The 17,993-nt window shown below is 44.8% G+C and overlaps 1 protein-coding gene and 1 non-coding gene across 2 annotated transcripts in view; both read left to right on the forward strand.

Annotated features, from left to right (window-relative positions):
• Window positions 1-17,993, forward strand: part of THADA (THADA armadillo repeat containing) — a 325,437-nt gene that overhangs the window by 258,463 nt on the left and 48,981 nt on the right. Inside the window, 5 exon segments of the mRNA XM_036872571.1 lie at window positions 7,183-7,562; window positions 8,115-8,233; window positions 8,643-8,715; window positions 12,802-12,955; window positions 16,540-16,671. Of these exon segments, the coding sequence (XP_036728466.1) occupies window positions 7,183-7,562; window positions 8,115-8,233; window positions 8,643-8,715; window positions 12,802-12,955; window positions 16,540-16,671 (858 nt within the window).
• Window positions 14,043-14,115, forward strand: TRNAA-UGC. The gene has a single exon. It is a non-coding gene; the product is annotated as a tRNA-Ala (tRNA).

Here is a 17,993-nt window from a genome sequence, read left to right on the forward strand (position 1 = left end):
GCTCGGTGATTGGAATGTCAGGTGAAACTGCCCTCTCGCTTTTAATTGATATTTTTCAATCTCTTTCTCTCTGTTTGCCGAGTACTTAGAGTTAAATTCGCCTAAATTAAATGCTCTTATGGTGAAACTCCACTATACCCATAATTATGTGGTAATGATATCATCCACATTGTTTTCCAGAATGCTCTCGTCAAAGCTATTTAGATTAACATGAATCTTTTAAGATTACGTTGATTTTTTTTCTTTTTTTTTTTAACAAACCTGTAGCTCAGAAAATCAAAGATAAATGCCCCATGGGCCTGCCCTTTGGGGCTGTGTTCCTCCTTTGGGGAGGAGACTGACTTCCCTAAATAATAGAACAGGATTTGGGAACTAGGAGCTGACCATGCTCTAGGTAGTGCTGCTTTTTAAATCCTCTTTCAGCAGCCTGGGTTGATGTTAGCGCCCTACCTTGGTTGGTTAGAGAATGGCAGCTTTGAAATCCAGTTAATTTAGCAATCACTGTTCAGGTTGCAGACATAACACTGAAATCTGCAACTCGCCAAAATAACACAAAAACTGCTAAAATAACACATCTGAGATTCCCAGAGAGAATTGTGTGAATGGACCACTTTGCTCCTTCTCACAGACACTCTACTCGCTGTCCTGAGGGACTCGGCAAAGTCCCTTCATTCCTCTCTAGGACACCTCTGTTCAGGCTGGGCATGTTCTCCAAACACATCAACCTCAGGAAACTCGATCAACTTCTCCAAAGCTGCAGTTCCCTAATGCTGCTCCCTGGTGATATTTTCACAATAAAACTATAGCAAAATGACAACTATAGCAAATTTTTCTTTAAACCACATTTTTTTAAAGAATTGTCCTTTATGATGACACTAGGAATCTATGACTTTTTTGGTGTTCAGATAGCCTTTCTTTCATGAAATAATAGATGGCAGGTTTTTAACATCCTTTCTTTACAAAATAAAATGTTGGCAACTTATACCAGCCTGTCACATTGTTTTTGATATTTGATTGATTCTTGAATTCCAAACTTGAGAATTATTTCTCCATTGAACCGGGACATAGCACAGCAGGAGGTATTGTCTTTCCAAGTGAATCCAGCCAATGAGCCATTCCTTTGAAGGCTAGAAATATGCTTCCTCTAAAGAAGAAAAAAAGAAGTTAATTTCAAAAGTGAAATCAAATTGGATGTTTAGAATCAGTCACACATACTTGGGTGACTAAAATGACTACACTGTTGGGAAAATCCAAAGATATTCCAAACAAGGAGGGCTGGGGAAAAACTCCAATTAACAAGAGTTTACAAAAATCATCTAATTAATGAAAAATAAGATGGGGCCATTAAAGGGGAGGGACTTGATTCTTTCATTGGAAAACTTGACTTTCCAGGAAAGATAGAAAGGAGGCAACCCAAAGCCAGCAAAATTGAAATTGCAAGTAGAAAAGTTATCTTCTAGAGAAGAGGGTTGCCAGACCTCAGACTGAAGAAGAACTAAGTGCCGTCAAAGAACTAACTTGAGTTTTTTTGTATCTTGCGGACAGCAGGCACTCACAAAAATGGAAACAAGCGCTCCGTGTTGATCTCAACTTTGAAATGCGTTTGGTAGGGCAGGACACAAAACTGTGCTTCACTGGGAAGAAATCCTGGTTGTGAGATCCATTTGGTGAGCTCTACTTGCTGTGGGGTGCAGAGCCCATAAAACAGTAGCTGTGACCCCAGCTGAACAATAGAATCACCTGGGTCACCTTGAAACCAGGCTCGCCCCAGAGATGCAGTCAAGTGTCCCCTGACATAAGTGTTTTTCTAAAACTCTCCAGATAAATTTAATGTACCTCCCGGGCTGAGAAACTGCTATGCTAGAGAGGAACGCAATACTTCCTTTTTAGTCACTGCTGCTGCTCATATTTCTAATCCCACCCTCCTGTTCTGCCCAGAGACCCCCTCACCCTGGCAGAGGGGCAGAGGGTGTTCTGTGGTCCCCATCTAAATGGGAACTCCATGAGAGCAGAGCCTGGTCTTTCTAATTCACTGCTACACCCTAGCCCTAGAACAGAACCTGTATATAATGAGCCAGTATCAAAGGCCTGCCTGCAAGGGGCCTTTATAGAGTTTATTCATTCTTTTGAATTCTTGGGGGTTTCCCCTCCTTTGATGTTTTTATTGGTAAGAGAAAGTGGGGGGCGGTGAATTTTCTAGTTCTTCACTATGGTGAAGTACTGGGCTGGAATCAGCTCTGCTCTTTGGAACTGGAGCCCCTACTGCCCATCCCAAAAACCCTGTGAACCCCTATGAAAGTCGTAGCTGAGGAATGTGGTTCTCAGCTGGGGCACAGAGCAGAATTACCTGTTGGCTTCTTAAGACTCCAGATGTCGGGACTTCCCTGGTGGCGCAGTGGCTAAGAATCCGCCTCCCAGTGCAGGGGACACGGGTTCAATCCCTGGTCGGGGAACTAAGATCCCATATGCCGCAGGGCAACTAAGCCCACGCGCGCTCTAGAGCCCATGCACCACAACTGAGAGAAGCCTGTGTGCCGCAAGGAGAGATCCCGCATGCCTGCAGCTAAGACCGGACGCACCCAAATAAATAAATAAATATTTAATAAAAAAAAAAAAAAGACTCCAGATGTCTGCGACCAACTCCAAACCAACCGAATCAGAATCTACAAGGGTGGGATTGAGGCATGGTTGGTTTTAATAACCTCTGGTTAGGACCATCACCTGGGACTTCCCTGGTGGCACAGTGGTTAAGAATCCACCTGCCAATGCAGGGGACATGGGTTCGAGCCCTGGTCCGGGAAGATCCCACATGCCGTGGAGCAGCTAAGCCCATGCACCACAACTACTGAGCCTGTGCTCTAGAGCCCGTGAGCCACAACTACTGAAGCCCGCGTGTCACAACTACTGAAGCCCGGGCGCCTAGAGCCCATGCTCCACAACAAGAGAAGCCACCGCAATGAGAAGCCCGTGCACGGCAACAAAGAGTAGCCACCGCTCGCCGCAACTAGAGAAAGCCCGCGCACAGCAACGAAGACACAACGCAGCCAAAAATAAATAAATAAATAAATAAATTTAAAAAATTTTTTTTAATTAATTAAAAAAAAAAGAACCATCCCCTGAGGGCAGTGGTTTTGAAGTACCTGGCCCAGCAGCAGCATCACCTGGGAGCTTGTTAGAAATGCAAATTCTCAGCCCCCACCCCCGCCCTCCTGAATCAGAAACTTTGCGGGTGAGGCCCAGGCAGCAGTCTGTGATTTAACAAGCCCTCCAGGTGGTTCTGATGCTCACTCAAGTTTGAGAAACTCTGCTTTAGGACACCTCATTGGGTCTTGCTGCAGAACTAAGGACATTTTTTCTAAGCAGCAGTTTGGAGAAAGTGCCTACATGAATGTCATCTGATAGTTTCCTAGCTTGTGGCTCCGACCTAACCTCCCCTGCTTCTCCTGTGTTGACACATTAATTCAGTGAACCTGTTCGCAGGTCTCTCGTGTCTACTCTCTCCCAGCTCCCCTGAGCACCTGCCCTGCCCTTTCCTCTCCCAGGCAAGTACCTCTGGGCAGCCTCAGTGCCCATCTTAAATTTTTTATTTATTTATTTATTTTTGGCTGCGTTGCGTCTTAGTTGCTGCGCGCGGGCTTTCTCTAGTTGTGGCGAGCGGGGGGACTACTCTTCGTTGAGGTGCGCAGGCTTCTCGTTGCAGTGGCTTCTCTTGTTGCGGAGCACGGCCTCTAGGCACACGGGCTCAGTAGTTGTGGCTCGCGGGCTTAGTTGCTCCGCGGCATGTGGGATCTTCCTGGACCAGGGCTCGAAGCCATGTCTCCTGCATTGGCAGGCGGATTCTTGACCACTGCGCCACCAGGGAAGCCCCTGCCCATCTTAAATTTTGTTCCCTTCTGAAAGCCCCCCCCCTTTTTTTTTTTTTTACTTACGATAGAAAATAAGTGCACATTGCTTTCATTTTGGTCATTCTTATGGCTTTTGTATTCCCTTTACCTACAATTCCCTGTGTGACCTCGGGCAAGTAACTTAACCTCTTTCCTCATCTGTAAAATACCGGGGAGTCATAACAGCGCCTACTTCATTAAATGATTTAGTACTTGTTGAAGTGCTTAGACTAATACTCAACGAGTGTCAATTCTAAAAGTAATTATTATTCATAGCATTAAATAATGGATATATAATATTCTGTAGTGCCTGGCACGTTAATACTCAATAGTTGTCAGCTCTTCTCACTAATGATTTTAGGGTACTAAGCATTTTGCAATTTTAGTGGTTGTCTTTATCCTCCCATCAGTTTTAAAGCTCTTTGATAGCAGGTAATTTTTCTTTCTCAACTCTGAATCTCTGTATCTCCCGAAGTACCTACTATACGCTTAATGCATGCTTATAGGATTATACTGAAGTCCACAGGAAGTGGAGGCCAAGAAGTCCCAAAGAATCCCTTCCTGAGCAGGTGCCCCATGTCCCCTGTCTTTGGGGTTGTGCCTTCAGTCCTGGGCTTCTTGATCATGTCATCATTCCTCAAGGTCTTAAAGGAGGCAAGTGTGTCTGGGTGCCTAGCTCTTGAGTCCAGCGGACTATACACTCTGCCTGGAATACCTATAGCAGGTTCATCTGAAAATTATCCAGAATGACCAAGACAGTTCTTCCTGTTTTTAATTATGTTTTAAAGAGCGTGTCTCTGAGCCATGTTTCTGACTCCTAGCCTAACAAATGAAAGCCCTTTTTGATACAGTGTTGTCCTCAGGTAGCAGTGGGTGGGAAGGCTAGGAAAGTGACACCTGGAGATCACTGGAGTGTGGTCTTCTCATTTCTAAATTATACTGGGATTAGGTTTTTAGGCATTGAAAATAGAGATGATGACACAAAAGTTGAGGATCCTGACACCTGGGGTTTTCCCTGCTGCTTTGCAAAGAAGGCTGCCCTCCGGCTGGAACTTAGACCTCAGCAGAGTCTGGGTTAAGAGCAGCGGTGTGTCTGCAAGCACAGCTAGCAGGTGGGGGGTGGTGGCCTCTAGGGGCACCATCATATAGGAGCCCAAGCCCCTCTTTTGCCTCTTTGGAGAAACTTCTTTTTGAAACAGTTTGATGTGTAACAGGAATAGTCTATATTTTTATTATTTATTATTGCAATAATTCCTGGATTATTGCAAGCCTGTGTAATATTTCAATTCCAAGTGAGTTTTTTCCAACATTTTTATTCTGTTTGTGATCGTTTTCTAGGAGTCAGTAGTGTTCACTGATTTATGAGATATCTAAATTTCAGCAAGGCATTTGATGAAGTCTCTCCTGATGTTCTTGTAGATAACATGTGGGCAGAATGGTAGAGTTAGGAGGATTCATAACTGGGGAATACCTAGACCCTAAGAGAGCTGGTTAATGAATTGATGAGAGCTTGGAGTGGGGCGGGGGATGGGGCAGGCAGGGAACCAACTATACTACTCACCAAAGCCCTCTGTCCTCCACGCTGGTCCAGTCCACATCTTTAGTGATTACTTACGGCCTGCTTGTCAAATTGAGGTTTACCCAGCTTCTATTGGATGATGAATGTGCTGTATGAAGAATCTGGGTTCTGGGAGGCACCCAACACTCCTCCCCCAGCCAGTCCCCCAGTGCTGCCAGTTTTATTCCTTCCATGCTTCTCAAACGCATCTTCTTCCTGTCTGTTCCTTACTTTACACCCTCATCGTTTCTCTCTTCCACTACTGCAGTAGTCGTTCAGCTGGGCTCCCTGCCCCTAATGTTGGCCTCTCAGCAATAAGAACACCAGTGGACATGTTCACCTGACCTTGTCGCTTAAAATAACCCCTCGATGGCACCCCCTTGCCTGCAGAAAAATGTCCAAGCTCCTTCGCGTGGCCTAGGAGGTTCCCCATGTCCTGGACGTGCTGCTCCTCTAGCCTCATCTCCCGCTGTTCCCCACCTCGAATTCTGTGCTGAGATCAGACTGCCTATAGTTCCTCACGTGGTCCATTCTGTTTTATGCCTTTGAACCTTTGCCCTGCCTTTGGTGGTTCCAACGCATTCTCCTCTCTCTTCCTCTTTAAGACTCAGGTGATTGCTTCCACCACTATATTAGAATCACCTAGTCATTCATTTCTCTTTCTCAAATTAGAATATAAACTCCCTAAGGGCATTATTCTTATTTCACTTAGCACCCAGCACATAGTAAGCAGGCAATAAATATTTGTGATCAGAACTGAGAATACAAAAAGATCTCGGCAATCTAAAAGGCAGACCGTAAAATTTAACAGGGATCTGCTTTGGTTTAAAACAAACAAAACAAGTCTTGATCTAAGTCCTGAGTACAAGGTGGGAGATGGACGACTCACCACTGTCAGTGGACCATGTGAAAAAGAAAGGCCTGCGGTTCAGTTGACTTTATGCTCCACATGAGTCAACGGTGTGATACAACTCCAGGGACCTCATGTGAGAACAGGGCAAGCAACAGTCCTGCTGCTCAGACCACGAGGGAGAGTCATGTGCCCTTCTGCGGCGCCATGCCTGAAGAGGGCTGAGGCACATCCAAAGGAAGGTGGCTTAGAACAGTGAGAGAGGGTGGACCCCGTCATCTGGGGACTAGTTGAAGGAAGTAGGGGTGTTTCACCTGGAGAAGACAGAGGGGATATAATAACTGTATTCAAATGCCTAAAGGGCTCAAAATGCAGAAATGGGCCACTGAGTGGAAACTCCAAAAAGAACTCTGTGGCAAATAGATCTGTTAACAGCGGAACAGTCTGTCTCGTGAGCTCCAAATCACTGTAGGGTTCTGCCAAGAGCCTCTGAGAAGAGGTGCTGTAGAGGCGATCTGAGCCCCTGAGGGAAGCGTGGACTAGATGTTCTTTTATCCTGCTCAGCTTTGAGGCTTGAGGATTCAAGAGGTCACTGAGTTTATATTTATTGACTATTAGGGAGGGGTGCCAGGAGCACACTTTCTGATAGGAATGCCTTCTGACACTCTAGGGGGAAAATCATGAATTACCTAAATAGAAAGTGCTTCTGGGCCAGAAATCTGAATCTTAATGGCCTAGTCACTTATTACATGGTTAGTGTGAAATCTACTCAGGAATGACGTCTGGTTGTCCCACCCAGGGTATCCAGAGTCGTGTGTGTTCACCTATGTCCTTTTGTGGAACTTTGAATAAAGTGATTGCCTCTTTTCCTTTGCTTTTTTGTTTTTTAGTTCTGGAGCATCTTGGCTTCTGGGAGGAAGTCAGAAGGATCATCTTGGGATCAGAGTTGATAACCGGATTCCCCTATACCTTCACGGTGCCAGGCCTGCCCCAGTACCTCCAGAGCCTCACCAAACTGGCCATCGCTGCAGTGTGGGCAGTAGCAGCCCAGGCTGGAGAGCAGGCAAGGGACGTTCCCGTCTCCTTCTCTCAGCTGTTAGAGTCTTCCTTCCCTGAAGTGCGCCTGCTGACGCTGGAAGCCCTGTTGGAAAGGTTCTCAGCAGCAGCCTCGGGACTAGGAGAGAAGGGACTGCCGCCCTTGCTATGGAATACGGGAGGGACATTCTTGATGTTGGCTATGAAGGAAAATCACCCAGAATGCCTCTGCAAGGTGAAGTCTCTGGTGTACTGACCATCCCTTTCCACTCCCCGCAGTCTTTGGCAAGCCCACTGGAGTGATAAGGTCAGGAGGCAGGATCAGTTTTGGCATCTCCAGGATTGGAAGGAGATTCAGCATCCAAAGGGCGAGGACTCTCTCGCACGATGCTTGGCATGGCTTCATGCATAAAAGAGTGCTAAGAAGAGTGTTTAATGATAATGGTATTGATGACAGAGATTAACCAAAGATAGAGATCGAGAGAGTAAGCAGTCTTTGCTGACGTGGCTCTTTGGGGGCAGATGGTCACCTGGAAATCATGATCAAAAGGAAAGGGCACTGACCTAGGAATATGGCATCTACCCTCTGATCCCAGTATGCCACTGCTCTAGACTATCTTGGTCTCGCAAAGCTATTAAGGGGGGAAAAAGGAAGTCAGTGGGCACTTTTTGAAAGATAGAGTCCCTTATTGGTACAAATGATTATTATTTAGATTCTGGAGACTTTTCTGAGGTGTGTGTGTGTTTTTGTTTGTTTGTTTGTTTTCCATGGATCTGGCTCACACAGATACTGAAAATTCTCCATTGCATGGACCCCAGTGAGTGGCTTCCTCAGACAGAGCGCTGTGTCCATCTAACCCCAAAGGAGTTCTTGATCTGGACAATGGATATTGCTTCCAATGAAAGGTTTGCCTCCAGTGCTCCCTGTGCAAACTTGGTACAACACATGGTCCCATCAGTCAGTCATGTAATGAACTTGAGCATAGTCCTGGCCTAAGGACTCAGGTCCTGTATTTCTTTCTAAGTCTCAGCCTGTGTTCTAAGCCCAAGCAATAGAATAATGTCAGTTTCCCATTAGTTACCAAAAGGTAATTGCTTCCGGAGGCATCTGTATAGCCACAAGGTAGAGATTTCCAGTAGTATTCACAGCCACATGGATTACAGACTATCTGTAAAAACCATATGTATATAAAATGTTTGATTTTATTTATTTATGGATTTTCATATTTATTTATTGAAGTATAATTGACTTACAATATTATATTAGTTTCAGGGTGATTATATGTTTTGTGTGTTTTCTGGCTGACTTTTCTAGGTCTGATATTCAAAGTGAAGCTCTGAGACTCGCCTCCAAAGTGATTGCCCACCACATGAGGACGTGTGAGGAGGTGAGGCTGATTTCCCCTGTTTTGGGGTCTAGATTTCTGTCCTCTGATTTCCCTGGAAGGTGTCAGTAAAAGTGAACTGTCCCACAGGCAGAATCTCTGTGGCATATGTGTGTAGCTTCTACAAAAATATCATTCGTGTTCGTTTTTCACTTTGGGTATAACTTGGGGAGAATTTTCTGAGCACCATGTTTGGCATTTCTTTTCTCTTGTTCTGGGCACATTTGATTTGAGTCCATGAGGGTAACACCACCTCCTCCCTCCAGGACATACGTGCATTTATGCCCAAACTCCTTGTTTTTTCCTGTTTTTCTCACTAGACTCTTTATCTAATGAGGGAATGAGCAAGTCAGTTCCAAGGATTGCAAGTCACTAGGATTGCATCCTAGTCAACTATGTATGAAAATATATCGCTAAGGCTTAAATATCCCCCCCAAACATGGTCCAGCTGGCTTTGCATGGAGGCCCAGATGTGTCCCACCTGTCTTAGGACATGTCTTTGGGGGTGGGGTGGACCTAAAGTAATCAAAACAGCTTCCTGGGGAAGAAAAGGGAACCCTTCTACACTGTTGGTGGGAATGTAAATTGGTGCAGCCACTGTGGAAAACAGTATGGAGGTTCCTTAAAAAACTGAAAATAGAGCTACCATATGATCCAGCAATCCCACTCCTGGGCATATATCCAGAAAAGATGAAAACTCTGATTTGAAAAGATACATGCACCCCAGTGTTCATAGCAACACTATTTACAATAGCCAAGACATGAAAACAACCCAAGTGCCTATCAACAGACAGTTGGCTTAAGGAGATGTGATATATACATACAATGGAATATTACTCAGCCATAAAAAAGAATGAAATAATGCCATTTGCAGCAACATGGATGAACCTAGAGAATATCATGCTAAGTGAAGTTAAGTCAGACAAAGACAAATATCATATGATATCACTTATATGTAGAATCTAAAAAATAATACAAATGAACCTATATACAAAACAGAAACAGACTCACAGACATAGAAAACAAACTTACGGCTACCAAAGGGGAAAAGGAGGGTGGGAAAGGGATAAATTAGGAGTATGGGATTAACAGATACAAACTACTACACATAAAATAGATAAGCAGCAAGGATTTACTATATAGCACAAGGAACTATATTCAGTATCTTGTAATAACCTATAATGGAAAATAATCTGAAAAAAAATATATATATATAACTGAATCACTTTGCTGTACACCTGAAACCACTGTAAGTATAGTTGAAGTAAATCAACCATACTTCAATTTAAAAAAAAAAAAACAGCTTCCTGGAATGATGCCTTAGGACAAATACTTGCATACTTAGGGGCATATGAGAAAGATGCCACCATCAGAGAATTATTGTAAGTAGAAGGCAGTCAATTCCACAGTAAAATTACCTGAAGATCTTGGTTTCACATCACCACACTGTGATCATGGCACCATAACATTGTGGATTCCTATTCCTTATGCTCCAGCAGCCCTGAGAGAGGTACTGGGGGTACAAAGATGAAGAAGACTGGAGGGCAGTCTAACGAGAGAAAAGGAGCATTAGATCATGATATTAAATGATACTCTAGTAGGAGGGAGGCTGAGGGAAACCAGAGGCCAGAGGGAGTGTGTGCAGAGCTGAGGAAGACTTCACATAGGAGATTGTTAAGTTCAGAGAGCCTGGGACTGGACAGAGAGAAGACCAGAGGGTGAGTACTAAGCAGATATACACAGTTTCCCTGGGTCTGTCATTCAGAGGCAGGCCAAGGGGCCAGAGCCAGGTGGTCACTAGGAGATGCAAAAAGCTAAAAAAAAAAAAGTCATGTGTGTGTTTTGGGGAGGATAGGAGGAGAGTTTGTAGGAAGGGAGAGGATTTGCTAAAAAAAAACTACAGCCTGGGGCGGGGGTGGGGAACAAGTTCTGAGAAAGTAGTCACAGGGCAGCCTAACAAGTCTGTCAAAAGACAGCGTTCTCATCTAAAGCCGTTTTTAAGCAGTTGTCATGTGCATCTCAGAGGCACTGCTTGGTACTTGAATGAAGTGATATTTGAAGAATATTGGAAATTTTTCAGGGAGAGAAAAGTTAACAAGTCAGCAGCTTCCTCACATCTAAGACACTGATCAGTTTAGTTCTGTAGATGCTCATAGATGATCAGAGGAGCCAACAATCTCATTTTGAACATTTAAAGAGGCTTAATTGATAGGGGAAGTAAAATTTATTCGGAACAATAATCCCCTTTCTAGAAAAAGTAAAAAACCAGAGTTTAAAAGATGGAAACAACCCAAATGTCCATCAACTGATTCATGAATGGGTAAACAAAATATGGTATATCTATATAATGGAATATTTTTCAGTCATAAAAAGTAATGAAGTACTGATACATACATCCTACAGCGTGGATGAGCCCTGAAAACATGCTGAGTGAAAGAAGCCAGTCACAAAAGACCACATACTGTATGATTCAATTTTTTAACCATTTTTTATTAAAGTATAATTAATTTTGATTCAGTTATATATATATATATATATATACTTTTTCACATTCTTTTCCATTATAGGTTAGTACAAGATACTGAATATAGTTCCCTGTGCTATACAGTAAGTCCTTGTTGTTTATCTATTTTATATACAGTAGTGTGTATATGTTAATCCCAGACTCCTAATTTATCTCTCCCCTTGCCCAGCCACCATCCCCTTTGGTTACCGTAAGTTTGTTTTCTATGTCTGTGAGTCTATTTCTGCATTGTAGATAAGTTCATTTATATTATTTTTTTAGATTCCATATATAAGAGATATCATATGATATTTGTCTTTGTCTGATTTACTTCACTTAGTATGATAATCTCTAGGTCCGTCCATGTTGCTGCAAATGGCATTATTTCATTCTTTTTTATGGCTGACTAATAGTCCATTGTGTATATATGCCACATCTTCTTTATCCATGGGTAAAGTTGATGGATACTTAGGTTGCTTCCATGTCTTGGCTATTGTAAATAGTGCCACTGTGCACATTGGTGTAGCATGTGTCTTTTCGAATTCGAGTTTTCTCCGGATATGTGCCCAGGAGTGGGATTGCAGGATCATATGGTAGTTCTATTTTTAGTTTTTTAAGGAACCTCCAAAGTGTTCTCCATAGTGGCTGCACCAATTTACATTCCCACCAACAGTGTAGGGGAGGGTTCCCTTTTCTCCACACCTGCTCCAGCATTTATTATTTGTAGACTTTTTAATGACGGCCATTCTTACTGGTATGAAATGATACCTCATTGTAGTTTTGATTTGCATTTCTCTAATAATTAGTGGTTTTGACCATCTTTTCATGTGCCTGTTGGCCATCTGTATGATTCAGTTTATATGAAATGTGCAGAACGGACAAATCCGTAAAGACAGAAAGTAGATTAACGGTTTAGGGCTGGGCGAGGGGGAGTTGACAGGATGGGGATGACAACTAAAGTATACAGGGCTTCTCTTTTTGGTGATGAAAATGTTCTAAAATTGACTGTGGTGATGGTGGTACACACATATCTGTGAATATACTGAAAATCATTGAATTATGTATTTAAATGGGTAAATTATATGGTATGTGAATTGTATCTCAATAAAGCTGTCACTATAAAGAAACAACAATAGGGTTTTGTTTAAACAATACTGTTAGTTAGGATGCTGCTTTAAATGTGACAGAAACTCAAAAATACAGTGACTTAAACCAGAGAGAAGCAGTCCAAAGCAGATAGTAGCTTGACATTATTGGGCTCCCAGGCCCTTCTACCTTGTTGTTCTGCTGTCCTTAACGTGGCTTCCATCTTCTGGTCCCAGATGGTTGCTCCAGCTCCCATCATCTTGTCCTTGTTCAACTAGCAGGACAGAGAAACCCAAGAAGTGAAGGTCACACGTATTTCCTTACATATGACCTGAAATTGCACAGATAACCACTTTTAATGGCATCCCATTAGTCAGAACTTAATCACGTTACTCCCCAATGCAAGGGAGCCTGGGAAACGCATATGTAGCTCATCCCTGATTCCATGTCTGCCCATGTCGCATCTTCTGAACTGCTGTATGAACACTTTGTACTTTTAGACCAGGGACTTGGTGGCCCCCAACCTGCAGCAGTGGGTCCAGTTGGTCCTCTCTTCTTGCGGAGATCATCTTCCCACCGAGTCCAGGCTGGCCGCTGCTGAAGTTCTCACCAGCACTGCACCATTTTTCCTCACCAACCCCCATCCCATTCTTGGTAAGTGCGCTGAGCCTCTGTTGGGTGGGGGGGTGGGGGGGAGGTGTCCATCGTACCAAACGCACTAAAAGCGTGAATAGATGCTCTAGGTTAAAAAAAGAAGGGAAGATGAAAGATGACAGCGTACACCATACCGTTACATCTTTCAAAGATCTTCCCACCCTCTCACTCTCCTACTCTAATCACTTTTCACCAGCAGCCTCTTCTTTTTTTTTTAATATAAATTTATTTATTTATTTTTATTTTTGGTGGCCTTGGGTCTTTGTTGCTGCACGCAGGCTTTTCTCTAGTTGTGGCGTGCGGGCTTCTCATTGGGTGGCTTCTCTTGTTGCAGAGCAAGGGCTCTAGGCTCACGGGCTTCAGTAGTTGTGGCACGCGGGCTCAGTAGTTGTGGCACACGGGCTTAGTTGCTCCGCGGCATGTGAGATCTTCCCGGACCAGGGCTCGAACCCATGTCCCCTGCATTGGCAGGCGGATTCTTAACCACTGCGCCACCAGGGAAGCCCCACCAACAGCCTCTTAATTGGCCTCTTTTCCTTCTGTCTTGTCCCCCAAGCCATTCTCCTTATGCTTCCAAAAGCCTCTGTGGTCTTTCTGAAATACAGATCTGATCATTTTCCTCCACTGCTTAAAGCCTTTGAGTGGGTGCCCATTGCCTTCAGGATAAAGCCTAAATGCTCTCTAGCCTGGCTCAGAAGGCCCTTCCTCTTCTGTGCCCTGCCTGCTTCTCCCTCCTCACTGGCCACCACTCCCCATGCGTCATCAGTGGGGAGCAGTTCTCTAAACAAACTGCTGCTTGACTGACTCCTGTTTGTCTTTCAAGACTCAGCCTAACCATCACCTCTTCCAGGAAGCCTGTTGCAGTGACCTTGGTGAGAAATAAATGGGACAGAGTGAAGTGTGGCCTTGAGGAAGAAGAAAGGCCAGCCTCGAAAGCATTTAGGAAGTAGAATCAGCAGGACTTGGTGTTGAGGTTAATATAAAGGGAACATTCAAGGATGACTTCCAGGCTTCTGGCTTAAGGGACTAGGAAGACTGCTGGTTCCTTTCACTGAAAGTAGTTTTAAGTTTAAGGCATCTTTGGACTTCCCTGGTGGTCCAGTGGTTAAGACTCTGTGCTTGCACTGCAGGGGGCACAGGTTCAATCCCTGGTTGGGGAAGATCCTGCATGCCGCGCAGCGTGGCCAAAAAATAAAATAAAAAAAGTTTAAGGCATCTTTGGGAAGTAAAGGTAGAGATATTTTGAAATCAAATAGATGTACAGCTCCAACCATATTCTCTACATTCATGTCTCTTTCCTCACTGCCACCCCCTGTCCTTCAAGAGTAATAATTAGGAAAGAGCATCATATCAATGGTGGTTGAGAAAACCAAGCTTTAGGAAACCCAAAGGAATTGAAAAACCATAGGGGTTTTTGTTTTAACTTAAAAATTTTTTTTTAAATTGTAGTGTTTTGTTTTAAGCATAGGGTTTAATAAAAGGAAAACTCAGGACCCAAAGCCACGTCTGAGTCCTGACCCTGCCCTCTCCTGCCATCTTACCCCCATATTAACCATGCTGGGATTCTCTTCCATCCATTACGGGAATTCTGTTTTTGTTCTCCTCTTCCATGCCCAGCCCTGGAGAATAAATCATGGTCCCTGCATCCAGGGAGCTTTCAGTGTAGTTGTGGAGAAAAGGTTTACAGAATAAAGAAAAGAACTGCGTTTTCAGATGGTGAGATTCAAATTTTAAGTGTTATCGGAGTTCAGACCAATCAAGTGTCTCATGTCTCTGGATCTCTCTGAGAAACAGTTGTCTTTGGTATCTTCATAAATCTTTCTTCTAAGTCAGTGGTCCCCAACCTTTTTGGCACCAGGGACTGGTTTCGTGGAAGACAGTTTTTCCACGGACGGGGGCGGGGTGGGGAGAGGGTTGAGGTGGTAATGCGAGCAGTGGGGCGGGGATGGGGAGCGGCTGATGAAGCTTCGCTTGCTCACCTCCTGCTGTGCAGCCCGATTCCTAACAGGCCCCAGACCCGGGGGTTGGGGACCCCCTGTTCTAAGTGACTTTTAGGCATTTTTTCTACACCCAAAGGGGGACTGAAAGGGGACCTGCTACAATTTTGCTTTAATCGTTGGACCCAGAGGAATAAGAGCAGAGGTTTATAAACTTTGATGACACTTCTCAGGGAGGGTAATATCATTTTGCAGAACATTTTCTGGGTGACTTTGGCTGCTCTAACCCTGCTTCATAGCAGGAAAATGTGTGTGGAATAGTGTGGAATTTCTGAGTGAAACTGAGTCCTGGGCAAAAGCCATTGGTTCATCATGAATTGCTGGAGCTGCTCAGGGCATCACAGGCAATGAGGAAGGAGGTCGGCAGTGGCTGGCGGCCTGCAAGAACATGAAAAACAGGCACAGAACTGAGAGGCAAAGGACATAAAGTGCATGGGGACAAGTCCAGGGCAGACCGAAGTCATTTTAGGAGAAAGAAAAATTGAAATGGACTAAAGAGGGCAGATTGAGGACCTTAGCGGTATAAGAAAATGTTAAGAAAGGGAAATTTGAAACCCTAGAGAACAATTAGAATGGATAGATTCTGAAAGACTGAGTAAAATTTAAAGCCAGATTCATAACAGACAGGAGAGCACAAACCCCAGAGGGAGCCATTGCTGCTCTCAGTATGACTAGAGCATTGGTGGCCCTGATATTGGGCTCTCTGTGGACAGATGAGGGAGAGGGTGAGCTAAGAGAGCTCTCAGGGCAGGGTTGGTTCCCCACTGAACGTCAAGGGATGATGAGTGGTGGTCTTCCGCGGCGACCCACCCCACCTGAACAGTATGTGTCCCTCCTTTGAGGCCCTGCCCCCTCTCCCCTCCCTCACGCAGTCCACCTCCCGTTACACCAGTCCCCTGGGACCTTTCCCTGTGGTGAGTCACAGCCACGTGTTTCCAGCCCTGCCTTCTCCTTACCTTGTGTTCTCCACTTGATGTCCCTTTCGGTTGCTCAGGGGCAGACACTGTCTGTTCCTGGTCTCTGGTCCCCAGCAGCACGATGCACAGGGACTTGATAGGGTCCCTGCCCAGGGGCAACGGCAGTCAGGTCGTGGGCCCTGCGTAGACGTGGCACAGGCTGGTGCCTTTATCATGGTTCTTTGCTTTTTTTCAATTCTTGCCCCCCAAAGCATAATCTTGATTGAAACTTTGCTTTCAGAATTTATAAGCTGAAACAGTCACTCAAATTAACACTGGGCTAGTTTCCCCAAAGCACTCTTGATGCATAAAGTTTCATTCTGAGAAGCATGAGTCATTGACTAAGGCCCATTGACAGCTGGGCCTTAGCCAGCCAAGGCCGTACCTTCTAGGGGGCCTTGCCTGGGGCTGGTTGCCTCCAGAAGTGTTTCCTATTCAAAAGGACATTTTCAGACCTTTCCCCTTAGGGTCCTCTCTCTTCTGGCATTTATCTGACTCTCAAGTCTCCCTTCCTTGCAGTACCCACAAAAAAGGAGTAACTGTTGCTCATTCTATACTGGATTTGAAGCAGTATTTGTACCTGCTTGTAAGTTGCATCCTATGTAATTTGAATCCTTTTTGGCCTTCTTAGGACTGCAAGATACGCTTGCTCTCTGGAAATGTGTCCTCACCCTCCTGCAGAGTGAGGAGCAAGTAATCCGAGATGCAGCCACAGAAACCGTGATGACTGCCATGTCACAGGAAAACACTTGCCAGTCAACAGGTACCTCATTCTTATCTTTCTTCGATGCCTCATTGCTCTTGGACAGGGGTTGGCGCACTTTCTGTAAAGGGCCAGAGAGTGAATATTTTAGGCTTTGTTGGCCATTCAGTCTCTGTCTCAACTCTGCCATTTTAGTGGGAAAGTAGCCATAAACAATAGGAAAACAAGTGTACATGACTGTGTTCCAATAAAGCTTTATTTACAAAAACAGGTGGCTTCCCAGATTTGATCTACTAACCACAGTTCGCTGACCCCTGCTCTAGGACATCATAGAGAAAAATTGCTTTCAGAGGTAGAAATGTAGTAAACAGTGCCTTTTGTTAGTTACATTGACATCCTTTTAAAATAAGGCCAAGTCTGGATTTTCTGTGTGGTTACATAATCCAGAGATCTAGATCCATCATTTTGCTCCTCTGTGCATTTCTACACGTAAAAGAAACAGATGAGTGTAAGTCAAGTTGCTCCTCTTTGTGCCTTGGCTCCTCATTTGGTGGTGACGTTAACCCAGGGGGCAGGAGGGGAGTGGAAAGAGGAGCAGCTTAGATGGGTAGTTCTGAGCTCATAGCCACTCAGTTTATAATATGAGCTGTTAGAGCCCTGGGCCCTAGTTACCTGTATGCAATGGCAAATGCTGTGGAAGCAAAAGGGAACTCCAGGCTGCAGATGGAAAACGGGCTGCTGGGTGGAAGGGATGGGGCTAGGTGGAGTAGAAGCCAGGTCACACCTCTGGGCGAATGGCCGTCTGGGAGGGTGACCACTCTGGTGGACTTGGATTCCATGCACTTGGGGCTAGGTGTCAGGAAAGATCTCTGGGTCAGCCATCCCAAAGAGAAGTAAGAACACCATTTTGAGACAGGTAGTCACAGGCTGAGCAAAGAAGTTTACCTTCATGGACAGCAGAATGGGAGGGGAAATAGCCATACAGTGTCGGTAACTGATTCGGGCCCCTCACTCCCATGGGTAGGGTTGTGGTCCCTGGAAGCTTCTCCTGCAATGTGCGAACATCCCCCTACCTGAGTCCTCCGTTGTAATGGTCTGGGCGCTTTTCTCGACATGTATGGAAGGAGCTGGTGTCTTAATAATCTCCCAGTGATACTACTCCAGGGCACATTTAGCCAGGATCAGCTTGTCCTCTCAGTGGGAAAACATTCACATCGGTGCTGCGAGTGCTGTACTAGCAGCCTTCTCCCCATCCCTGTCCTCATACCTAAAATTCTGCCATTAATGATTCATTCCTTTTTCCAATTGTGCATTTTCCTTAGAAGGACACACGGAGCACTGAGCAAGTGCTCAGTAAGCATCTGGTGGAACGGAACACTCAC

This window comes from Balaenoptera musculus, chromosome 13 (genome assembly GCF_009873245.2).
Source record: "Balaenoptera musculus isolate JJ_BM4_2016_0621 chromosome 13, mBalMus1.pri.v3, whole genome shotgun sequence".
NCBI classification, from domain to species: Eukaryota; Metazoa; Chordata; class Mammalia; order Artiodactyla; family Balaenopteridae; genus Balaenoptera; species Balaenoptera musculus.